Below are 24,976 nucleotides of genomic sequence, written 5' to 3' on the forward strand. Positions count from 1 at the left end.
TTATTCCAGACAATAGTTATACACTTTCCAACCAATGTTCAGATTCCTGAGGTCAGTCCCAAACCACAGAATGGAAGCACAAAATGGTGAACTTACAAATTGTACTACTCTTTTTTTGTTTGTTTGTTTGTTTTTTTACCTGCTGTTATTTTGGGTAACACCTAATATTATAGTACCTGAAAGTCACTAGAGAAAAACTAATTTCTTTTTCAGTTTTACTTTCTGCGTAAGACAACACCTTCTTGGCTAGAATGATCAAAGGAGCCTATGGAAGGTGGTAGACACTAAATCCTGTTTAAATTCAGTGGGAAATGGGTACTAACTCCCATAAGCTATTTTAAAAATCCCTGCCTTTTACATAGTAGTCACTGTTTACCCCTGTATAGTTATTTTCCGTGTTGCTTGTGTGGTCTTACACACAGCAATAAGGGGAAATAGCAATATTTTGTAAAATAGGAAAATATTGTGAATCATCAAAAACCAGTCCAATCAAAAAGTCCTTTTTTTTAATTGACTTAGATATTGAGTTGATGGCTTACCTTTCAAAGGTGAAATGTGGTATTTAAAGAATAAGCACAAAGCACTGATTGAGATTTTTAATTCATAGTTAAATTGCAAGTGTACCCTGAAATTTACAAATAAATTCATTTTAGAAATAGCCTGAAAGTGTTTTACTTGTCCCAGCTGAGTGCAAAAGTCTGTTTTCCCCTTTAAGAGCTGATGGCATCACCAGAATGTAACATGCAGGGAGTTCAGTTCCTTGCATACTTTAGTTGCCTGTGCAATATAGAAACCGGAAAGCAAGACCTGACGGAAAGTAAAAAGGGAAATGCTCTATTAATATATGGCTTGTAAAATGTGTTAGGTTAGGATGAAATCCAATCAGGGCCGGCTCCAGGGTTTTTGTCGCCCCAAGTGGCACCAAAAAAATAAATAAATAAAAGCCACGATCGCGATCTGCGGCGGCAATTCGGCGGGAGGTCCTTCGCTCTGAGCGGGAGTGAGGGACCGTCCGCCGAATAGTTGGACGTGCCGCCCCTCTCCAGCGTGGCCGCCCCAAGCACCTGCTTGGCAAGCTGGTGCCTGGAGCCGGCCCTGAATCCAATTAGTGCACATGAAGCCACAGTTATTAGCTTGCTGGGCCTGATCCAGATCCCACTGAAATCAATGGAAGAATTCCAGTTGACTTCACTGGGCTTTGGATCAGTCCCACAGCAGGTAAAGTCCACAGGGATTAAGTGGCAAAATATATTCAACATACACAGTTAAGCAGGGGACAGGGTCATGTAACAGTAAGCGCCTCCCAAGGATTCTATAGGTTGTCATAGTGGCCACACCCCTTCAGCACCACTTACACAGGATGCTAGAGTCACCTGATCTGCATAAGTACAAATCCAGTCCCCATACTCTTTTCCCATACTGGCCTCTGCTTGCCACCCCAATCTAAGCACGACTATAGTAGAATCCCTTACATAGTTCCTTCACTAGTTAGGACCCTCAGCCCCTTTCCATGCTATTGCTTGACGTAAATTGTTCAGTGAGCCTTGTGTGTAGTCCCATCAGCTTCACCTGTGTAAAGCTGTGATATCATCATCTCTGAGCATTGATGTGATCACATCAGATAATAAATGGATGCTTTTTTTTTTTTAATGGCCGAAGTACCAAGTAGTGTCTCAATTGAGGCACAGCAGATAATTTACAGCTGAGTAATGGGGTAAACTCTTGAGACAGGATTTATTATGTAAATGCAGACAGATCTCTAAAGTAGCTTGAATAGCACTGGTGTGATTTAGTGCTTTTTAGATAATAAAGCCTGTAACTTAGTTTCCTTTCCCTACTTCTGTGTAATAAAATGAGCAGCTTGTTAAATTATCAGTAATTCCTCTACTTTATGGAGCATTGCTTGGAGTTATGTTCTCAGCAGATGCGCTGCTTTTCTCTTCCCCCATACACCAAACCTTTCTTTTTGTTGATGCAGAAAGTGTCCCGTGTCAGGGTCAACATTTTATCATCCTGATCTAAGTGACTCAAATGTTGAATGTCTAAATACACATTTTGAGCCCCACTCAAGACTTGGGAAGTAGTATATTCATCTCAATATTAGAGAAGTCATGAGAAATTATTTAAAAGAGTGTCATAGGGTCAAGAGATGAGATTTTAAAGTGAGTTTTTCAGTGTGATTTATGTACAGGTGCTTATTTCTAAGTGGGAACAGGGGCTTAGGAGGAGATATCCCTGAGAAATAAGAACTGATGATTGACCTAACAAGCCACTGAATGTAAACAGAACTGAAAGGTTTATTACAGCAGTTAAACACTTGATTCTTCAAGAATGTTTGACTTTGGAACTTTTATAGCTAGTTTGTCACATTTTTACATTTTCTCCTTTATTTTAGGACATAGGCTTAGCCTATATAAATCATCTAGTGGAGAAAGGAGAGTATGAATTGGCTGCCAGGTAATATATTTAGGAATGTCTTTGCTGTGCATATGATTATGTGTAATGCATGTGTGAAATAGATAAAGCAATCCTTGATTCATTGGAATCCAGTGATTTGTTTTACCCTTGTCCTTTAATTTATATAGATAGAAACAACTGCAAGTTTGCTACTTTGATTTGTATCTTTCTAGTCACATAAATCATTTTAGCTGTTAGAAACATACTACACATATTTTAAGAGTGGGATTTAATTCTTCTAGACCACATTATATCCTTGCTATTTAAACTATCATTTGAATCCACTTGATTTGTGTCATAGACTTATCAGTGTTCAGTATTCTTACATGCTCAGAAAATAATTCTCAATAATAATTATACTTCACACTTTATTTAGACTAAAAGTTTCAAATCTGGCTACATGAAGTGAAGTGCCTAAATCCATATTTAAGCACTTAAACAATTCTGGTTTTTAGAACTGCTGAACACCAGAAAACTCCATAAGTGAATGGAAGCTGCAGTTGCTCAGAATCTCTACTAATTGAGAATTTACCTGTATATAGGCTGATAAAGGTAGCAATCTGTGTAGCTGATGAAGTTTCCTTCATGCTAATAGGAGACCGCAAACTGCAGATTTCTTACCTGTGTTGATGACACCCAAATAATGGAATACAGTAGTAGAATATTCTTGAGGTTTTTTTTATTATGTGGGGATTAAAGTTCAGGTCCTGGATCCTTTGTGGCTGGCACCAGAGCTGGGATGGCACATTTTGCTGCTGGAAAAGAGGGTGTGAATATCACTCCTGTTACTCTACTGACCCTTTCTAGATGCCGAAGGAATGGTGTTGATATGCTCTGAAGAAAGTGGTGTCCAGAACACCTTGTTTGAATAATGACTTCTAAAACACAGGGCCTTGAAAGGTGCCTGGTTTGGAGGATGGAGGGAGTAGAGGGAACATAGCCAACACAATCATGTTTTTGTTTGTCCATACATGTAACTTTATTTGTAATTGCTGTCATTTTTCCCTCAGAAAATGTCAGAAAATACTTGGAAAAAACACAGAACTCTGGGAATTTGAAGTTTATAAGTTTAAAGAAATAGGACAACTTAAAGTAGGTTAACTCATCTTTCTTAACTGATGTGTTTGTGTGGTCTGACCAATGTTTATTCTATGGGGACTGAAGTTGACCAAACACAATGATATCCATTGAGCCAAAATTTTATATATGTATCTAATACGCAAGTATGCGCACCCAAGATGCGGTAGCCTGCTGCAAATTGGTTCTTAAAGTCAAAATGTAATCTATGAACAGCAGGACAGCAGTTGTATGGTTCTCATACAGGTTAATACATATATGTGAAGCAGTGTTTGAAGTGTAGCACAACTGTGTACCTACCAACATATTTTTAACTTTCTATCCCTTTTACCTACCCACCCCCTCACAAAGGGGTATTTATTTATGGAGGGTGGGATTTTCATATGTGCCTAAGGTTGGTTATTCCCATTGATTTTCAAACACCCGTAAGGACCTTTTGAAAATCCAGAGTGGAATTCCTTTGCCAGTTTACCATTGCTGGGTTTAATGTCCTCTTCACAAAATTCTGAGCCCCCTCTGTAGAGCAGCATTTTTCCTTACAGCACTAAAGAATAATTAAGTTGTAAAGTGACAGATTTCCCCTCTATTGGACACTGAAAACAGTAGGGGGAGGGGGAGCATTCTGTCCCTTCTTGTGTCTTGCCAGTACTAGCATAACGAACTACTGTAAGAGTACACATTCTCTGTAAGATTCTCAGTTAATAAATTGCCCACAACATAAGGCTGAATGCAGTCACTCCCAAACGAGTAGAAAACATTATGCGCTCTCCCTTTGATATCACATACACACTTATTTCTGAATTTTATGTCTTCCTATTTAAGCTCAATGAGCCAAAAAGGACATATTATTAAGATCTCACAGCATGCAGTTCTTTGCTGGTTTTGAGCTATTTAGTTCTGTTCAAAGAGTGAAGGTGTTTCAACATTACAGTTTTTAGAAATGTTTGCGGGGGGTTTTTTTGGTAGAGTCATACTAGTAAGAGAACAGCACCGTTTTTATGAGTTCTTAGTGGTTCGGTGCACATTTTGCCACATTGGAAGATGAAATCTCATGTTTGTCCCTCTGTATTTCAATCCGGTAAGGGACCTGAGTGCATGTACAGGTGAAATTGTGATATGCTGTCATCCCCCCTACCCCTGCCCCCTTTGGTTTGATTTTTTTTTTTTTAGGGGAGAGAGGACATGAATGTCGAGAGTGGATGTTTTCTTGTCTCCACTTATGTCATCCAGCAGACTGTAAAATATAAAAATATTTGCAGGTTTGCTGCAAAAACCTCTTTGTTAAATTACTGTCTTTCTAAACAGTTGGCTGTTTTCACCCTTCTGAAAGCCGACTGTAGAAAAACATAAGCTGTAATGTTACATTATTTGACTTCAAGCTGCAGTTCCAGCATATTCTTTTTTTCATTTCCCATTACAATTGTATATGGTCTTCCTCAGTTTTTTATGGTACCTGACTGCTATGAAAGGTTAATGAAATCAGGCCAATCCTAACTGGACTGTTTCCTGAAGTGGGTTTTGAATTCTCTTGTGTCTTATTGAAATATTTGTGTATTAATTTCAGTCAGGATTTATGTATTGTAATCCATAATCCAATCAATACACGTTGAATAAAATAGCTGATCCAAAATGTAACTATTTCTAATGTATTTTAGGGGGTTATGCTTATGGGTTGAGACAAAGGTGCTTTGCAACACTAAATAGGGAATGAAATCATCTTAGATGTTAGGTTCTGAGCTCTGAAATATATACATGGTCTACTGTCATGATAGAATTACTAATTTTAAAAGGGGTATCTTTTTTAAAAATAAAATCTTTCCATGTGTAAGGTGCTATCTGAAGTATAAGAAATGTTCCAAATTAATGTAATGTGCAAATGAGCAAAGTGGTAGTGAAACTAAGGTTCCGGGATTCCTCAACAGTGAAAGGGCTATAGATACAAATTCTGTAGTATTAGCCAAGCATTTTGCTATGGATAAGGCCCCTAGTTCACAAGCCAATCAACTTCTAATGGAGTCCTGGCAAAGCATCCTTAATGTTTTAGCTGACAATCTGTTTAGCTAACAGATGATGCTGTTGTCCAGACAATTGATCTGATCCCAAGGGGCTTTAAGAATTTGCAGGACTGGCCTCCATATGCTGATTGGCCCATAGTGCCTTTTTGGTGATGTCACAGCCGTATACTGACTCATGGTTGGGATCCCCTCATGCACATGCAAAAAGTCTCTACCTATTACTTTTAAAAGAGGGAATAAGGGGAGGAAAAATGTTTCTGTGTATTTCCCCCTTTTGCAAACTACATTTCTGTAATGGGTCAAATGGTGCAGGACTTAGCTACTAAGGCATCCAAGTCCCTTGGTCTCTCTTTTTTTTTAATCCTGCCATCCCCAAGTCCTTCCCCCCCCCAAAAAAAATTCCCCACCTCAACTAGGGATCTTAAACAAATCAAAACAAAATAATGACATTAGGAACTTTAACTCAGCCTTTAGTTCAGCTTCTTACGTGCATTTTAAAGCAACTCAGCTGCTTCTTTATCCCTGTTGGGTGCTGAGGCAAAACTGCAGGAGGAAGCAGCATTTTCCATTTGAAGTCCCTCTGCTAACAATGGGACTTCAAAGGGGAAAGTACTGCACTAGTGCTGTGGCCAGGCTGCAGGGAGAAAGAAGTGGCTGGGCTACTATGCACTGAGGCTGTATTTAGGAATCTAAGGATTGCATTGAGATGTAGATCAGTTACTTTTGTTTTCAAGAGCCCTTGTTTAGGAGGCAGCTGAGGGATAGAGAAGAACAGAATAGAAGTATGAGAAGAGCAGTTAAAATCGCCTCTCCCCTCCCAGTCCCCACGGCGAGTACACCTGCTTTGTCATGCTACTTCCAGATCCCTTTTCTATTACAAAGGGTCTCTGTGGGAGTATTGGGGCTTGCCTGTGTGGGCTCCCATCCTGCAAGATGCCCTAATTTGTTATAGTTAATATTTCCAATTTAGATTTTCCAAAAGAAAGTGGGATTTCCCAGTGGCCACTGGGAAACAGGTCATCTAGAACAGTGGTTCTCAACCAGGAATCCGGAGCCCACTGGGGACCGCGAGCTGGTTTCAGGGGGTCCGACAAGCAGGGCTGGCATTAGACTTGCTGGGGCCCCGGTCAGAAAGATGAAGCCCTGCTGTATGGGGCTGAAGCCCAGGTCCCCGAGCCCTGCCACCTGGGGCTGACGCCGAAGCCTGAGCAACTAAGCTTTGCAGGGCCCCCTGATTGCTACCGCCTTGTCTGGAGGCACCAGTTCCCGGCCAATGGGAGTGCGGAGCCGGTACAGCACGCAGAGCCCCATGGTCCCCCTGCCTAGGAGCTGGACCTACTGCTGGCCGATTCCGGGGCGCAGCGCAGTGTCAGAACAGGTAGGACTAGCCTGCCTTAGCCGATGGGATTTTTAACAGCCCGGTCGCGGTGCTGACCAGAGCCGCCGCGACCCAGTGCTTTACATTCTGCGACCCAATACTGGGTCGCGACCCGCAGTTTGAAAACCACTGCTGTAATAGACCCTTAATCTCTGGCTGAGTTACTGACGTCCTCAAATAATGATTTAAAGTCGTTAAGTTACAGAGTATCCACCATTTACACTAGTTTAAACTTGCAAGTGACTCGTGCCTCATACTGGAGAGGAAGGTGAAAAATCCTCATGGTTTCTGCCAATCTGACCAGATAGAAAATTCCTTTCTGACCCCAAATATGGTGATCAGACCCTGAGCATGTGGGAAAGACCCAAACCGAGGAAAGAATTCTCTGTGGTAACTCAGAGCCATCCCCATCTAGTGTCCCATCAACTCAAAATAAGCATTAGTGCTGTTTGGAGAATTGCAACAAAAATTAAGTTTTGATGAAAAATGGCAATCAAAAAATGTCCCTGATTGTGTGTGTGTGTGTCCCATTTTCTGACCTGTACCTAAACAGATGTTTTAGCAGGTTGTAGGTGAACTTTTCTGGTACTTCAGCCATGTGCCTCACAGTCACAACACATCCAAAGTGTGCACTGATAATCTGCTAATATAAACCCTATTGCTATAATAATATCACTTTACGTTTAGATAGAACTGTAGTGCATAATAATATGCTCTGCTATAATTACATGATGTGAACTGATCTCACCCCTGGAACATGCTCCTGTCTCTTGATTGTTGGGATGTAATTTCTTAATACCTTTATAGGACATCAGATCAAACCCTTCTATTCAGTGTTTGATGGAAAAACCATTTTTGAAGTTATAACTTAGTTTTGCAAGTTGTTTGGTGGTTGTTTTTACTTATTCCCAGCTTAAGTTTTGTTTGGACAGATGAGATGATACCTTGAAAAGTAAGTTTACTTTATTGTGCCAGATGAGTGCTTTAATACCCTTTCAGTAAATATGGTAGCACATTTAGTCAAGTAGATTTTGTTGAGGTGCTAACTCGTAACTTGAACGTATAGGATTTTCCTTTCAAATGGCTGAAGCCAATGAGGTTGGACTAGATGGCTCGTGTACCCAAAAGTTGTAAAACAATACAGAGATAATCCTCAGTACTAACTCAACAATTAAATGCATCTGTGACACACTGCCCTGTTGCAACATGAAGAAAAGCTTAGTGACACCGGGGCAGATTTCCAATCTCACCTACATCTTTTCTCATGAAAATTCTTTCAAGTGAGTAATGGAACCCAGATCGGGACTATTTTAAGGTAAACTACTTAACATCTGAATTTACAGTACTTTTAATGTTTACCAAGGGCTATTCTTGCTTTTATACTTCAAATTGTTGGGAAAGCATTCGTTTTTGTGTATTCTGTCTGAGGATATTTAAGCACAATAATTTATTTTAACCCCATGCTATTCTGTTTCCCCCTGTAGGCAATTAGCCGTTATTTGCCAAGACGGGATCCAATTCTGAAGCCTCTCATCTATGAAATGGTCCTGCATGAGTTTTTGGAGAGTGACTATGAGGTACTGTGTTCTGACACATCCACGTGTAATAGTCCTTACTAGAATATCATTAAAGAGCAATTTAGAAAATTTGTAGCCAACTCTACAGTAGTCAAATAGAGCACTGATGCTAGGTTTAACAACAAAGCAAGAATGAAAGCCAATAATGTTTGCAATAAACATTGAAATACTTATCAGTGCACCTCGTTTAGAGACCCAAGTGTTGTGTCTGGTTAATAATAATCATTATTATTCATTTGTTTAACAACACAAAAGTATATAGAGTCCAAAAGAGGTTACTCTCTAACTAATGGCATGATATGATTTATGAAGACATGAAAAACAAAGGTGGTGGAAAAGGGTGAATGGGAGGGTAAGGTAAGGATGCTAAATGGCCCACACATTGTGATTTGTGTATTCTGGAAGTAACCAAAATATCTCTTCAGTCTCAGTCCAGGTAGTTTGATGATTCTGAAATGTAGCAATTTAACTACAGCCAATTATTTAAAATGGTATTAGTAATGACAGTATTCTGTCATAGGGCTGGACCTTGAGAGGTGCTGACTGTCTTCAACTGAGGGCACTCAGTCCCTCATAAGATCAGACCCTTGCATCCCAATCCTGCAACTTAATTATGCAGTGTGGAGTGCTATGACCATGCAGAGCCCCATTGACTTCAACGGAGAGGGCTCTATACAATCCACTTGTGTGTAACAAGTTGTGGGATAGAGACCTTGCATGGGAAGCTGCCTGGGTCAGGGAATGTTTTACAACGTTGTGTTGGACTACATTTTTCAGAAAGCTGCATGTGCACAAATCCCAGTAGAAGAGCACATAAATATGCACATCATTTTTTTTCAGAGCACACTTTCAGTGGATGTGTGTGTACACTATGGGCCTTAAAAATGAAGGTCTTATCTTTTTTGCATAAAAATGTGGACTCGGTGTCACTGTCAGTAAGAGTATATCTGTGGAAGTCTCACCGTTTATCCTTATCTTTTTGGTTATTCCACATTTAAAAGCAATGTTAATTACTTAAATTTATCTGTTTTGTCCAAAGTAGACTGCCTCCTAGTACATCATGAAGAATTCTGTCTTGGCATACTGGTGGTGAAACTGTCGCTCATCCTACAAAGTCTTGTGTGCATAAAGTTAAATATGTTCACAAGTCTATCCAGGATCAGGGCCTAAAAAAGCAAAACTTGTACCCTCAATTTCATATTTTTGTGGATGCCCACAAGTGGGTGAAAAATGGCTGGTGACATTTTAGAAGTCTAGCTGAGGCTTTGATGCTCTGAAATATTATTTAGGCAGTTCTTTCTATTTCTGTTAATCAATAATCACTTCCACTTTTAGGGTTTCGCAATGCTGATAAAAGAGTGGCCCGGAGATCTCTATAACAATGCGATCATAGTTCAAGTAGTAGTGGATCACCTGAAGAAAGACCCACAGAATAGGACCTTGCTCAGAACTCTTGCGGAATTGTGAGTGCATTTGAAACTCCTTTATACAAACCAAACTGTATAAGATCGTCTTTATTGAATGGTATAATATATTCTGTTAGTATTTGACTGCCTACCTTGATTGAAATTACCATCATCCATTTTTTGGAATATCAACCACTTTCTGTTCCAACTTCTCTGTGTAAATGTATTGATTGCAATCCTTTGTATGCAGCAACTCTTTTCTGGATGGAGGGGAGCAATGGGATGGAACAAAAATCACATCAGGCTACTAGTTTAATAAACTGTTGAAAATCATATTGTCCATGTTTTTTCTCAGTGAATTATTTAAACTATTAACATTTTTGTTCCTCGAAACAAGTAACGTGTCCATTTTCATCCTAGTGCACGATTTTCTTAATTTCAAATGTGGATGGCTTTGTGTGTCATGACGTCATCTCTTTCAGATACACCTATGACCAACGCTATGGCAAAGCCCTTGAAATTTACCTAACACTGAGACACAAAGATGTTTTCCAGTTGATCCATAAACATAATCTTTTCAGTTCTATCAGAGACAAAATTGTTCTACTCATGGATTTTGATTCAGAGGTATGATGATTTTTAATGATACTTTATCTCTTTCTGAGCCATAAATATTTCAGCAAGTCAGAACTGAATGCCTGTTAAACAGAATGCTATAGAAGTGGGATTGTGTTCTATGGCTAAACACATTGGGAGGTGACATGAAGGCACTTACTATATTTGCATCATCTGGAGTCAGGAAACAAAAATAACAACATACATCCCTGAGAACAAAATCCTTCTCTCAAAATGCCATAGTGGATATTGGCTTCTGTATTCTGCTTTTCCTTCAGCCACAGATCTCCTGTAAAGCATCACCCAGGGCTTTGACTGCTCTAAGGTTATTGCTGTGTTTCCAATCAAATTAGGAAGGTTAACGAGCCAAAAAGCAACAAACATTTGGGGAAGTGGATTTAACCTCGCACACATTTTGGATAGTCTTGCCACTTTTCTTTGTATGCAGCTGACTAATTTGCTTGCAAAAGTACAAGGTGATCAACCTAATTCCCAACCTAAGTCAGTATTCTTTCCTTGAAATTGGCTAGAATGCAGGCAGATGAACTTTTCTTGATGAATGAATGACACGAGCTTTGGGGGATGGAATTTACCCCACCAATGGGCCGAACCTGCAGCCCCTCTGTTGTTGCTGCTGTAGCCTTGAGGCTGAAACAGAGACTTTGGTATGCTCGGTATCATTCTTGGTGTGCTGTCTTTACAAGTATTTAAGTACAGTGGGTCTATGATTTCACTTGAGAGATACAGTAGGTTATGTCTGAAGATCAGGGTATTGACATGAGATTATTCCTTTTGTGGTGGTGGTGGGGAACAAAACTGGATCCATTTGGCCACACCCCTGATGTGTTCATGCCTGCCCATACACTGGTCTACGTAAGGTTATCCTGTTAATTTGTGCCAGGGTTTGCCAGGACTGAGCCCTGGCACCTCTTGACTTGGCAGTTCATAGCCCCAGCACCCCTGGGTTTGCTGGATCAGCCCTGGCACCTAATTGCTTGAGCCCCAGTACCTCTTTCATTACTAATTAAGCACTGCCTGGAGCCCACCTTACTCTTGGGGGGATTCTGCACCAAAAAATTAAAAATTCTGTGCCAAAAAATTAAAAATTCTGCAAAATTCCGCAAATTTTATTTGTCAAAATAATGCAATATAATCATACCAGTTTCAATTGTTTTGGTAAGTTATTTAAACTACAAGACAGAAAAAAAGTCACAATAACTATTCAGCATTTCCTAAATACATGAAAGTTAAGTTACAAATACTTGGTAACTAATACACTGCATTCCAGTTATAATCCTGGATTTTCATTTAAATTACATTACAGAACACCAAATGGGGGGGGGGGGGGGAACTAGAATGTCATTTTAAATTGCTCAGACTTTCACACATGAAAGTCATACAGTTTTGCTAATCATTGTGCTGGACCTAGCTGGGTACTTTGGGAAGTGCCTGTCCTGACATTTTATTGACTGCTTGGTAAATGTTTTATTTGCCCTCAAAAGTCTTTTATTTTTAAAAAATGGGTACGTAAAAATCTAACCCCATTGTGCCACTATGGCACAGGAAAAAAAGTGAGAAAGTGCATAGATCTTCCTAGCTGATTCCCTTACTGTCATTTATAGGGCTTTACATCGCTCTGGCAATGTAGGGGCCTTAAAACTTTTACAGGTTTTTATGCTGCTGGGGAAATTGACTGTGAGTGAGAACAGTTAACTAAGGGTAGAATAATTAATAATGTTACTATGTAGACAGGTTTGCTACATTTCTGCCTCAGAGAATGAGATCAATTAACCATCAACCACAACATTAACAAAATGTGTGTGGGGGGGGTTGTTTTTGTTTTTTTTACAAAAGCTTTTTTCTTTAACTTAAAAACAAACAATTTTCAGTAACATGATACTAATATTTAATTGTGTTTTTTTCAATTCTCAAGAAGTTACATTTTACTAGGCAGTCAGGCTGCTACATTTCTGCTTCGGGGACAGAGCCTTGTTCCTGCATAACAAAAAAGAGCTATCCTCCTCCACGCCCCTTGAGCCGCAGTATCAAGAGAGAGGGACAGAGTCTCTATTGCTTGTTGGCCAGCCCCGCCCCCTGATGGTGATCAACGTCTCCCCCGCAGGCACGCACACCCAGCCCCCCTTCCCCCACAGTGATTTGCATCTCTGAAGCTGCTCCAGGCACGCTGGAACAGACGTGCTGCCTGGGCTGGCGGTGAAGAGACGCGTGTCCCCCCACAGATTTCTTTTGGGGTTTTGTGCGCGAGGGGCACAGAAATATGCGGGCCATATGCATTCTGTGCCCCTGCATGCCATACTGGGGTGTGGATTTCCTATACATACCTTATCTGTAGCCAACTTGTCCCTTTGCAGTGTTACTACAATGGTTCTGCTACATAGGGCTGCAGTCTTCTGGGGCCCATGATGTGATGGGCATACTTGACATGCATGTAATATTGACTTCCATTGAATGCAGGAGCTTATGAAAAGTATTCTGCGGAATATTTGATAAATTCCAGTTTGAAGTAAATTAATTTCTCCCTTTAAATACTGGCATTTTGCAGACTGCCATCCAAATGAATGCAAATGAAAAGTGTGTGTCTACAATATCCAGATGTTCAATAAGAGTCTTTCTGGATATCATATGCTGCTTTTGCATACCCATTCTTAGCTGAGCTCCTTTTACTTGGTTTACAGAAAGCAGTGGACATGCTATTGGATAATGAAGATAAAATTTCAGTGAGTATAAACACTTCATTGAGTTGTCATCAGCTGACTGTCTGCACTACACATGTCTTCCTTTCTGTTCTGTAGGTGAGATAACTGTCTCAGGGTTCCTAACCCTTGTTTTTTTTTTTTTGTTTTTTTTGTTTTTAGATCGACAGAGTTGTAGAAGAATTAGAAAACAGACCTGAGTTACAGCATGTGGTAAATATTAGTGTTTGCTGTTTATTTTTGAGCTGAATAAACTTTCTGCTGGAGCTCTCTCTTGGCATACCTTTATAAATACAGTTAGCTCTTGATATGCAGATCCATCTCCTACTGCAGTAGCAGGGAATAAAGGTACACAACATTGAAGTCTTTTAGCCAGTGATCAGCTACATGAGTGGATGAGACACAGATTGGCTCCTCCAACCATTCTACTTTAACTTTGACCTAAAGACATTTGTAGAACAGTAAAATGATTTATTTTATTTTTTTTTAATGAATTCTTCTACCCTCCTGATGCCATATTGAGGGCCATCACCTATGGTTCTGGATTGTAAAGCAGCCCAGTTTTGCTGTCAGTTACTTTTTCCCTTTCATCCCTCCTCCCATCCTTACAGTAGAAGTGTTGCCCAGCGTGATGCTTTCCTTCCAGCTAATACAGTGGAATATGGGTGTAATTTACAGATGCATTTCCCTGCTTGATAGAAAAAGTGAACCATTTGGATTTCCAGAGCAATAACTTCCATAAAGCATATGACTTATTTCATGCAGAACTACATCATCAACCTTAAACTGTATTAGGGAGAGAAGCTTGTCCTGTTTAGCAACCGTTGCTGCTGTAGATAGGAGGGGGTCAAAGCTTTAACCTGATGGGGTCAACTGAGTTGTATAAAGGAGATCTAATTATAGCAGACACATGTATTAAGTGTAGTTTGCTGTCAAAGAGCCTTATAAAGCAAAGAGGATTAACTGCATGCCCAACAGCTAAGAGACTGCATCAGTTTCAAAGTATTGTGTCTGCTTCCCTTTGACTAAAAATAACTTTTAAAGTAATCCTCTCATAATTCCTGTTTTCCAGAGGGGAGGAGCGTCACACATTCTACTACTTGCAGTTAATTTATAGTTTGAAGTACCTTATTTAATGCTTTACACATTACATGCATGCTGTATTTTTCATTTGATCTCTCTCGCAAAACTTGACCCATGGTCATCCAATCAATTGAGCTTATCTAGAAAAATAGAAAGCTTCCCATAATGTTTTTCTCCTAGGTTTTTGGTGAAATAGAAAATGCAATAATTTTATGAATTAAAGAATGTCATACTGAGTAACAAAGAAAGCACCTATCTCAAAGTACTGACAGAAATAGTTGCTTAGCAGAGCTGGCCTGGGATACAGCTATAATGGAGGTACTGTAGGAAAAACCTAAAGATTTGTATTCTATCCTGAAATGCACTTTTTGGTTCAGTCTCAAGGAAGTTACTAAGAAGGTTGGTTTGTGGTGAAAGTTTCACAGTGTAGCCATTATTTTATGACTATTTGGTTCTGATACTTTTTGTTCATGCAGTATTTGCATAAGCTTTTCAAAAGAGACCATCATAAAGGACAGAGGTACCATGAGAAACAGATCAGTCTCTACGCTGAATACGATCGTCCAAACCTGCTGCCGTTTCTCAGAGACAGCACACATTGTCCGCTAGAGAAGGTAAGCCAGAGATCTAAGAGATGTCTTTCTTGGCTTGGTATGTCAGCCGCTTGCTGCATTGCAAATTTGTTAATGTGTGCGCCACTGCCCTCTACTGGATCAAAAGAGAACTGCTCAAGATACTAACAGCTAACAGAGCTGTTACCAATTTTTTAAGTTGTCAGCCATTTTTGGCTTTTTTTTACAAATGACAGAGTTCTCCAGTACTCAAGAAACAGAAGCTTATGTTTTTTTGAAGTAGAAGGTCCTGAGTTCTGTTTTCCATGCTGAATATATATAGTTTAGCTGTTGCCCTGTGTACAGTCATTATGTAGCTCTGGCTTGTAGTAAGAAATCAAGAACCATATTGCAAAGTTTAGGGCTTAGTTTTATTGCTGTGACAGTATGGGCTTTCAGATGCTAGTATACGTATGAAGTAGACAAGTACTGCACTCATTTTACAAATCAGCCAAGTGAGCCACAGAGAAAAGATAAGATATGATATAACTAATGCCACAAAGGCCCTGATCCTGCAAGCAGTTATGCATGTGAGCAACTTTACTCATTTGAGGAATCCCATTAAAATAAATGAGACTTCTGATGTGTGTAAAGTTATATGTGTGCACATGAGTTTACAGGACCAGGGCCAAAGTAACACCTCACATTGATTCCCGTTCTTGCCCAGCCATTCCAGTGTCTTCTGAGGTCAGACTAGATTATCTAATGGTCCCTTCTGACATTAAAATCAGTGAATTCTCTGGACCCCTGCAGCTCTTGGTCCCAGTCTTTTCCCATCCTGACTTTGCCCAGTCAGTCCCAGTCACCTCCCCTTCCCAACTCCCAGTTCCCCATTTTCTCCTCACCCCCTGACAGTGTCCAGTCCCAGTCATGCATTCCTCCCCCAGGGTCCTTATCCAACTTCTCTGCCCCCCCTCCATTTGGTTCTTCTCCCCCTCTGCCTTTGCACTGCTTGGGCATAGCAAGGGGGTCATTGACAGCACAGAGAGGTAGGTTCCCTGCTCTCCGTTCCTGTGCTCAGCCCTAGCATGGCCTGCAGCAGTCTAGAGCTGCAGTTGCAGGTGACGTCCTTCTCTACCCCGGGCTGGGGCATGCCCAGTGTTTAGCTGTTTAGCTGTGAAGCTCTAGCAAGTCTCTACTGAGCATGTGCGAACAGCAGTTTTTAAGGGCTTATAATTAATTTAGCCAAATATGGTCATATTTTCATTGGGATGGCAAAAGGCACGTCCATAACACAAAGGTCACTCTCGTGCCAAATTTCAAGTCCTTGCTTCAAAGTATGGGGCCTCTCGAGCATTTTAAAGAAAAGATTGCTAGAATTTTTAACATGGGCAAAACAACATTTTTCCAAAACCTTGATCTTGGCTGAATCATTTTGGCTGAAATTTAAAAAAAAAAAATAATTATGGGAAATTTCAGCCCAAGCTGTTAAATTTGGCAAAGCAAATTTATAAAATTATAAGCAAAACAGGGTCTTGGGAAGTGTTGAGCAACCTCAATAAATAGGCTGGGCTACCAGCCCTGCTTATAATGAGTGCAAGTAATTGTTGTTCCATTATGACTCGGTGTATCATTATTTATTTTAGAGAAAGAAGTTTGAAGAAAAAAATCTCTTGCTAAATTAATTTTGAATAGATTCCCTGAAGTAGAGTTAAAAATTGTGAGCGCCCATAATAATTTTTTTTCTCCAGTTTGATTTATATCAGCAGCATCTTCATAGGGCCAGATTTTTATCATGATGTCATGCACATATTGCCTTATTTTTGAGATAAGCATCTGAGATTCAGATTTCACCTATAGTTTTATAGTTGACTTTGTATAATGTACAACATATGATTCACAAGTATTTCATGGTTGTAGGTGCAGTGATCATGAATACACAAAAACTTTGCAGACACATGTAGGTGTACAATGGCTGCAACTAGTTTTACAAAATTCAAACAAATAATTTTATTGCATACAATTAAATACAATACAACAATAAACCCTTGTTATGCTAATCTGCCTAGCAGAAGGGTATAGCCTTGGGCATAAGACTCAGTGTTACTCTGTTGTTGATTCTGGCTCCCATGTATTGCATCCAGGCTCAAGAGTTTACTGAAGTCTATTACGCTAATTTCATAGTTATCCTTTACATCTAGCTGTTAAGGAGGAAAAAATTTCATAGGAAAATAACTGGCACAAGAGTTCTAACAATGCCAGATGAACCATTTCACCATGTAAAATGGTCTGAATTTTTATAACATACTCTGAATGTGGATTTAAATTATAAATGCTCCTTCAGAAGGGACTGTTAAGGTCTATTTTAGGTAATAAACCATGTTTGAGAAAATTCATGTTTATATAATCTTTGCTTTAGAAGATGTATAAAAATACATATGTCCATAACAATCATAACAGTTTGAGTCTCTGATCTCCTCTGTCATATTTTTCTTATTATTTCACAAAAGGTAAAGTAGCATACACAATACTATATTCCATTTAAAAGTGATCAGCAAGCTTTTCTTTAACAAGAAGGTCAAACAAGTGATACTCAATTCAAGGCCAGATAGTATGGTTATATATGTAATATTACTTTGCATTTCTGTAGCGTTTTCTGTCTGAGAATTCTAAAATACTTTACAAAAATATGCATGAACAAAACCACAGAACACTCTCTGAGGTGGGTAAGTACTTCTTATCCTCATACTACAGAGACCCAGGTAGCTTTTAAGTACCTTAATCAGTGTTGCTTTGTCTAACTGGGAGAGCCTGAAACAAAACCAAGATCTTCTAACTCCTCATCCTGTGCTTTAACTACTTGACCATATTTCCATCATGGTACCGAGTTCTTAATCATTTCCACTCCCTCAAGGGAAATTGTGGACCAATTCACCTATAACACCTCCCATTGATTTCAATGGGGCAAGGATTTCGCCCTTTGTGTTTGGGGTCCTGAATGGTTGCCCAGGTCACCTATCCCTAAAGTGGCCCTCAACTAGGGTGACCAGATAGCAAGTATGAAAAATTGGGATGGGTTGGGAGGTAATAGGCGCTTGTATAAGACGCAGCCTTGATTTTCGATACTGTCCCTATGAAATCAGGACATCTGGTACCCCTACCCTCAGCGTGTGTAGACGTAATGATTACATTATCTGTACATTTTTAAGCAAAATATTTTACGAGTTCTCCTTTCATTTAATTGACATTATAAACTCATAAGCCAGTGCTGTACTTGCTTTACTTTTTGTGTAACAAACAACACTCTTTCCTTCCTTCGCATCAGAGACTTTGGGAAATGTTCTCTCAGGGCTTGTCTTCACTACCGGGGAGATGGACACTGCTGCAATCGATGCAACGGGTATCAATTTAGTGGGTCTAATGAAGACCCGCTAAATTGACAGCAGAGCACACTCTGGTCGACTCCAGTACTCCAGCTCCCCGAGAAGAGTAAGATAAGTCAACCGGAGAGCATCTCCTGTTGACGCAGCGCAGTGAAGACACTGGGGTAAGTCGACCTAAGCTACGTTGACTCCAGTTACACTAATAAGCTATGTGAATAATGTAACTTAGGTTGACTTACCCCGGTAGTGAAGACAAGCCCTTAGAGTAGCAGCACTGTAGAGTTGGTTGAAGTTGTTGTTACACAAAAAATGCCACATTAGGTTGTCTCAGACTTGTTTGTCAATCTAGAAGACTAATTACACTCATAATATGGTCTTCTGTCTGAGGGTCATGAAGTGCCTTAGGATACAAAATAAATGAAATTTAAATAATTTTTAAAAAACCTAACTGTTCTTTTAGGTCTGTCACGGCCTGGTGCATTATTGCCAGAGTCCTGGATCTGTCTGTGAAGTTCTATTTGTTAGATGCTGTAGTTCTTCAATACTTTAGCATGAATTTTTGAGTGCACTACAACTGAGCTTCCATTTGTATGCAAACAAATCACTTTCACATATGATTTTGTGCACCACCACTTACAGATACAAATGATAGAATTTACATTCATAGAATGTGCAAGACCCATTTGTGCTTCAGTTTTTTGGGGCAAATGACTTTTTGTTCATGTATATTCTATCCCCTGTATGCACAAGTGATGCTGCAAAAAAACGGTGTGCACAAATTTTGCAAATGCACAACTGAAGCCATTTTGCTCTGCTTCTTGGCTGCAGGTGGAGCACGGTGTGACTTGGGAAGATCGTGGAATGGGCAGTGCAAGAGTGGATTTTAAGTGTGAGAAAAGAACACTACGTTCGAATGAAAGTCCCTTAAACTCCACAGATCTTGTTTACATTTACTAAATACATTTTCAATAAGAAAGTGGAGAGGGAAAAGAGAAAAATTGCCAAAGCAGTTTACAAATAACATTATTGAATTTACCATCACTCTAGCCCTTCACACTGCTGAGAAATAATGAGGAACAAAAATTTACAATTTACCAATGTTTTCCGCTCCAATTAACCAGATGTCCTGTATAAATTCCATAGATCCATATTATAGATGCATAAATCCAGTCTCTCACTATCAATCAATGGTAAACTGGCCAGGAAGAAATTATTTTCTTACTTAAAAACCTATCTGAGAGGGGAAAACAGCACTATTATTCAAGTGCAATTTCACAGATGTAGTATCGGAGAAACTGCAAGAGAAGAATTTACGTTCTCTGCTTCCCTCTACAGGGAGCATTATAGATGCAGTAATATTGAAGACCTGGCTATTTTTACCTTATGTTTCCTTTCACAGTGGAAAAAGACTGGTTAGCTGTGTTTATACCCTTATTCACTTGTTTATTTGGGTTTTTATCTGTAGATAGTGTGGAGAACTTCTTGGTCTGACTTTGAGTGTGACAGGAGGTCGGTTTCTCTCTGTTCTGTGTTTCAATCCATACAGAGCAATGTGAGAGGGGGAGGGAGACTCAGTCCACCCCTGTGTCTGTCTTTAATCATGTATCATTCTCCTTTTGATCTCCATGAATCAAATTCCCTACTGGTATAAATTGGCGTAGCTCCATTGAGATCAGCATTGCTGCACCATGGTACCACCACAAAGATGTTGATTTTCATCCTCTGATCTTACTGATGTCTGAATAAACGCCTACTAATATATCTTCTAACCTTTGCCCTACTTTCCCTGTGTGGGTGAAAGAAAACCTCATTTTCAAAAACTTGACTCTTATTATGGCTTAGTCTATCAATACAGATCACTTGATATGTTTCCTCTTTTGCCTTCTTCCCCATCCTTTCTCTTTGTACTATATGTAACTTATTTAGAGTACCTATAAATGTTGGTCTCTTCATTCTGCCTGCTGACTAGTTTCAGGGTGACTTTCTCCAGTTCAGGATGTGGAAGAGGAGGAGCTACTTTCTCTGTTAGTTGGCCAGGAGTGAGTGTCCTCTGGCTAGAACCTTTCTTCCCAATGGCCTGTAGTTCCCAAACTTGGAACATTGGTGGAGAGTTTGCTGGTCATATGGTACAGAATCTCTTACTTGTGTCCAGCTGCTAAATCACATAAAAGCAGCTAAAATATTTTTAGTATTACTTTTCCTTGTAAGCCATTACTGTAGTTGCCTTTAGGATGTTATGTGATTGGAATGGAAGATGTGATTCTAAGATATGATTGAAATGGAAGATGTGATACTAAGATGTGATCCATGCTATGGAAAAAAAAGGTGAAAATCCCTCCTGTAATCTGTTGCATATGGTCCCTGCTTGCCCCAGGAATGTGAGCCCTGAGGATGTTCGTCAGTCTGAGTCCTGGGTATAACCCAAACTATAGCATTAAGAACCCTACCCTTTCCACCTCCAGATAAATGAAAAAAAATCAAAGGGAAAGATGTGCCAAAAAGTCTCTTCTTTTAATTAATTCTGAAGGCTTTGCCAATGTATATTAATGGAGCTGTTCTCTTGTCCAGATGAGTAATGCATCTTTATAAAAAAGTATCTTTTGGCCTTTGTAACATTTGTTGATAATAAATATTATGGCATGGTACCCCATATTCTCTTTTTCCCCTCTGAAATTTAAGGCTCTTGAGATCTGCCAACAGAGGAACTTTGTAGAAGAGACCGTCTATCTTCTGAGTAAGTAACTTTCGTTGTAATAAATTGCAACATAATTTTAATCTGGTCATAAAGTTTGTGCTGTAAAAGTATGCACAAAGCATTAAGTCCTGTCATTTAACAAACTTATTCTCCCAGAAACAAAGTTGGTGTGTAGTCAATAAAACTACTTTACATATCTATCTCCTACCAGGAGACAGGCAATTTTTTATTTAGTCCTAAGTGGAGCAGAGGATCAGGTCCAAGAGGTAAAGATAGCTGAACCATTAGGTAGTAGCAACCAAAATATATTTAAATTTAACATCCTTGTAAGGGGGAAAATACCAAAGAAGCCCACCACAGAAGCATGTAACTTCAAAAAGGGAAACTACACAAAAATGAGGAGGCAAGTTAAGTAGAAATTAAAAGAAACAGTCACGAGAGTGAAATGTCTGCAAGATGGATAGAAACTATTTTAAAACAGCATAAGAGGCTCAAACTAAATATATGCCCTAAATTAAAAAAAAAAAAAAAAAAGGACCAGAAAAAAATAGTGCCACCATAGCTAAACAACAGAGTAAAAGAGGCCGTTAGAGGCAAAAAGTCATCCTTTAAAAATTGGAAGTCAGATCCTATGGAGGAAAATAGAAAGGACCATAAACTCTGGCAAGTCAAGTGTAAAAGTATAATTAGGCAGGTCAAAAAGGAATTTGAGGAGCAACTAACAAAAGACACAAAAACTAATAGCAAATTATTTTTAAGTACATCAGAAGCAGGAAGCCTATGAAACGATCAGTGGAGCCACTTGATGATCAACGTGCTTAGGGAGCACTCAAGGAAGATAGCCTCATTGCAGAGAAGCTAAATGAATTCTTCGCACCAGTTTTCATTGCAGAGGATGTGAGGGAGATTCCCACACCTGAGCCATCCTTTTTAGCTTTTTAGGATAAATCTGAGGAATCGTGCCAGATTGAAGTGTCAATAGAGGAAGATGTGGAACAAATTGATTAAATTTAAACAGTAAGAAGTCATCAGGACCAGATGGTATTCACCCAAAAGTTCGGAAAAAATTCAGATATGAAATTGCAGAGCTTAATAGCTGTGGTATGTAACCTCTCACTTAAGTCAGCCTTGTACCAGAGGACTGGAGGATAGCTAATGTAACATTGATTTTTAAAAAGGCTCCAGAAGCAATCCTGGCAATTATAGGCCAGTTAGCCTAACTTCAATATCAGGCAAGTTGTTTGAAACTATAGTAAAGAACAGAATTATCAGACACGTAGAGGAACATAATATGTAGGGGAAGAGTTAATGCAGCTTTTGTAAAGGGAAGTCATGCTTCACCAATCTATTAAAATTCTTTGAGGGGGTCAACAAACGTGGAGAAAGGTGATCTGATGGGTATAGTGTACTTGGATTTTTAGAATGCCTTTGACAAGGTCACCAAAGGACCTTGGTGGGAGTAGGAAAGGTCTCTCATGGATCAATAGCTGGTAGATAGGAAACAAGGGGTAGAAATAAATAGTTTTCACAAAGGAGAGAGGTAAACAGTGAGGTCCCCCAAGGGTCTGTACTGGGACCTGTGCTGTTCAGCAAATTCATAAATGATTTGGAAAACAGGGTGAACATTAAGATGGCAAAGTTTAAGATGATAAAACTTACAAGATAGTACCAAAGCAGACTGTGAAGAGTTACAAAGCAATCTAACAAAACTGGGTGACTGGGCAACAAAGTGGCAGATGAAATTCAGTGTTGATAAATGCAATGCACAAATATAATCCCAACTATACTAACAAAAAGATGGGGTCTAAGTTAGCTGTTACCACTCAAGAAAGACATCTTGTCCATGGTCTACACTGGGGAGGAGATGGATCTAAGTTACACAACTTCAGCTATGTGAATAACGTAGCTGAAGTCGACTTACTTAGATCAATTTACCGTGGTGTCTTCACCGCGGTGAGTCGATTGCTGCCGCTCCTCTGTTGATTCTGCCTGCGCCGCTTGCGGCACTGGAGTACAGGAGTTGACGGGAGAACGTTCGGGGGTCGATTTATCGCATCTAGACTAGATGCGATAAATCGATCCCCGCTGGATTGTTTGCTGCCCGCCGATCCGGTGGGTAGTGTAGACATACTTTTGGAGTCATCATGGATAGTTCTCTGAAAACATCTGCTCAAGGTGCAGTGGCAGTTAAAGCTAGCAGAATGTTAGGAGCCATTAGGAAGGGATAGATAAGACAGAAAATATCATAATACCACTATATAAATCCCTGGTAAACCCACATCATGAAAACTATGTGCAGTTCTTGTCACCCCATGTCAAAATAGATACATTAAAGTGAGGGGTATGGAGCAGCCTCCATATGAGGGGAGAGTAAAAAGACTGGGACTGTTCATCTTCGAAAAGAGATGACTAAGGCCTTGTCTACACTACGAGAGTACTTCGATTTTAGTTAATTCGACTATGTGGAATCGATATTACTAAGTCGAACGTGTGTGTCCACACTAAGGACAGTAATTCGACTTTGTGAGACTTTGTGAGTCCACACTAACGGGGCAAGCGTCGACATTGGAAGCGGTGCACTGTGGGCAGCTATCCCACAGTTCCCGCAGTCCCCCCTGCCCTTTGGAATTCTGGGTCGAGCCCCAAATGCCTTCTGGGTAAAAAAATGTGTCGAGGGTGCTTTTGGGCGCCTGTCGTCATCCGTCCGTCACTCAAGCCCTCCCTCCCTCCCTCCCTCCCTGAAAGCGCCGGCGGGAAATAATTTCGCGCGCTTTTCTGATTACTGACAGCGCGGACGCCACAGCAGTGCGAGCATGGATCCCGCTGCGACCATCGCTGCAGTTGTGGCAGTTCTCAACGCCTCGCAGCTTCTCCTCCACCTGTACCAGAGGCAGCTGCAGATCAATCATGAGAGGAGGCTACGGCACTACCGTGACGGCATGAAGTCGGACACTAGCTCCGACCTCTCTGAGAACATGAGACCCAGCGCCCAGGACATCTCGCTGTCACTGGGTCTTGTTGATACTGTTGAACGGCGATTCTGGGCCCGTGAAACCAGCACGGAATGGTGGGACCGCATAGTGCTGCAGGTCTGGGATGAATCCCAGTGGCTGCGCAACTTTCGCATGCGGAAGGGGACTTTCCTCGAACTGTGTGAGTTGCTGTCCCCTGCCCTGAAGCGAAAGGACACCCGGATGCGGGCAGCCCTGACTGTCCAGAAGCGAGTGGCCATAGCCCTCTGGAAGCTCGCAACGCCAGACAGCTACCGGTCCGTCGCTAACCAGTTTGGCGTGGGCAAGTCTACCGTGGGGGTTGCTGTTATGCAAGTAGCCAGGGCAATCGTCAAGCTACTGCTATCTAAGGTAGTGACCCTGGGAAACGTTGAGCTCATCAGAGATGGCTTTGCCGAGATGGGATTCCCAAACTGCGGTGGGGCTATAGATGGGACTCACATCCCTATCCTGGGACCGGACCACCAGGCCAGCCAGTACATAAACAGAAAGGGATACTTTTCCATGGTGCTGCAAGCACTGGTGGACCATCGGGGACGTTTTACCAATATCTACGTTGGATGGCCTGGCAAGGTTCATGACGCTAGGGTGTTCAGGAACTCTGGTCTGTGTAGACGGCTGCAGGAAGGTCTTTACTTCCCGGACCACAAAGTAACTGTTGGGGATGTGGAGATGCCTACAGTCATCCTCGGGGACCCTGCATACCCGCTAATGCCCTGGCTCATGAAGCCCTACACTGGCGCACTGGACTCAGGGAAAGAACTATTCAACTACCGGCTCAGCAAGTGCAGAATGGTGGTGGAGTGTGCTTTTGGCCGTCTCAAGGGCAGATGGAGAAGCCTACTCACTCGCTGTGATCTCAGCGAGACCAATATCCCCATTGTGATAGCTGCTTGCTGTGTGCTCCACAATTTGTGTGAGAGCAAGGGGGAGACCTATATGTCAGGGTGGGAGGTTGAGGCAAATAGCCTGGCTTCTGATTACGTCCAGCCAGACAGCAGGGCGATTAGAAGA

At 40.6% G+C, this 24,976-nt stretch overlaps 1 protein-coding gene across 1 annotated transcript in view; it reads left to right on the forward strand.

Annotated features, from left to right (window-relative positions):
• VPS41 (VPS41 subunit of HOPS complex) overlaps nt 1-24,976 on the forward strand; it is a 159,435-nt gene that overhangs the window by 110,469 nt on the left and 23,990 nt on the right. Inside the window, exons 15-23 of the mRNA XM_065398728.1 lie at nt 2,396-2,457; nt 3,468-3,549; nt 8,412-8,504; nt 9,840-9,967; nt 10,393-10,537; nt 13,222-13,263; nt 13,402-13,452; nt 14,799-14,936; nt 20,936-20,990. Of these exons, the coding sequence (XP_065254800.1) occupies nt 2,396-2,457; nt 3,468-3,549; nt 8,412-8,504; nt 9,840-9,967; nt 10,393-10,537; nt 13,222-13,263; nt 13,402-13,452; nt 14,799-14,936; nt 20,936-20,990 (796 nt within the window). The remainder of the gene's footprint in view (nt 1-2,395; nt 2,458-3,467; nt 3,550-8,411; nt 8,505-9,839; nt 9,968-10,392; nt 10,538-13,221; nt 13,264-13,401; nt 13,453-14,798; nt 14,937-20,935; nt 20,991-24,976) is intronic.

Source organism: Emys orbicularis, chromosome 2 (assembly GCF_028017835.1).
Source record: "Emys orbicularis isolate rEmyOrb1 chromosome 2, rEmyOrb1.hap1, whole genome shotgun sequence".
Lineage (NCBI taxonomy): Eukaryota > Metazoa > Chordata > Testudines > Emydidae > Emys > Emys orbicularis.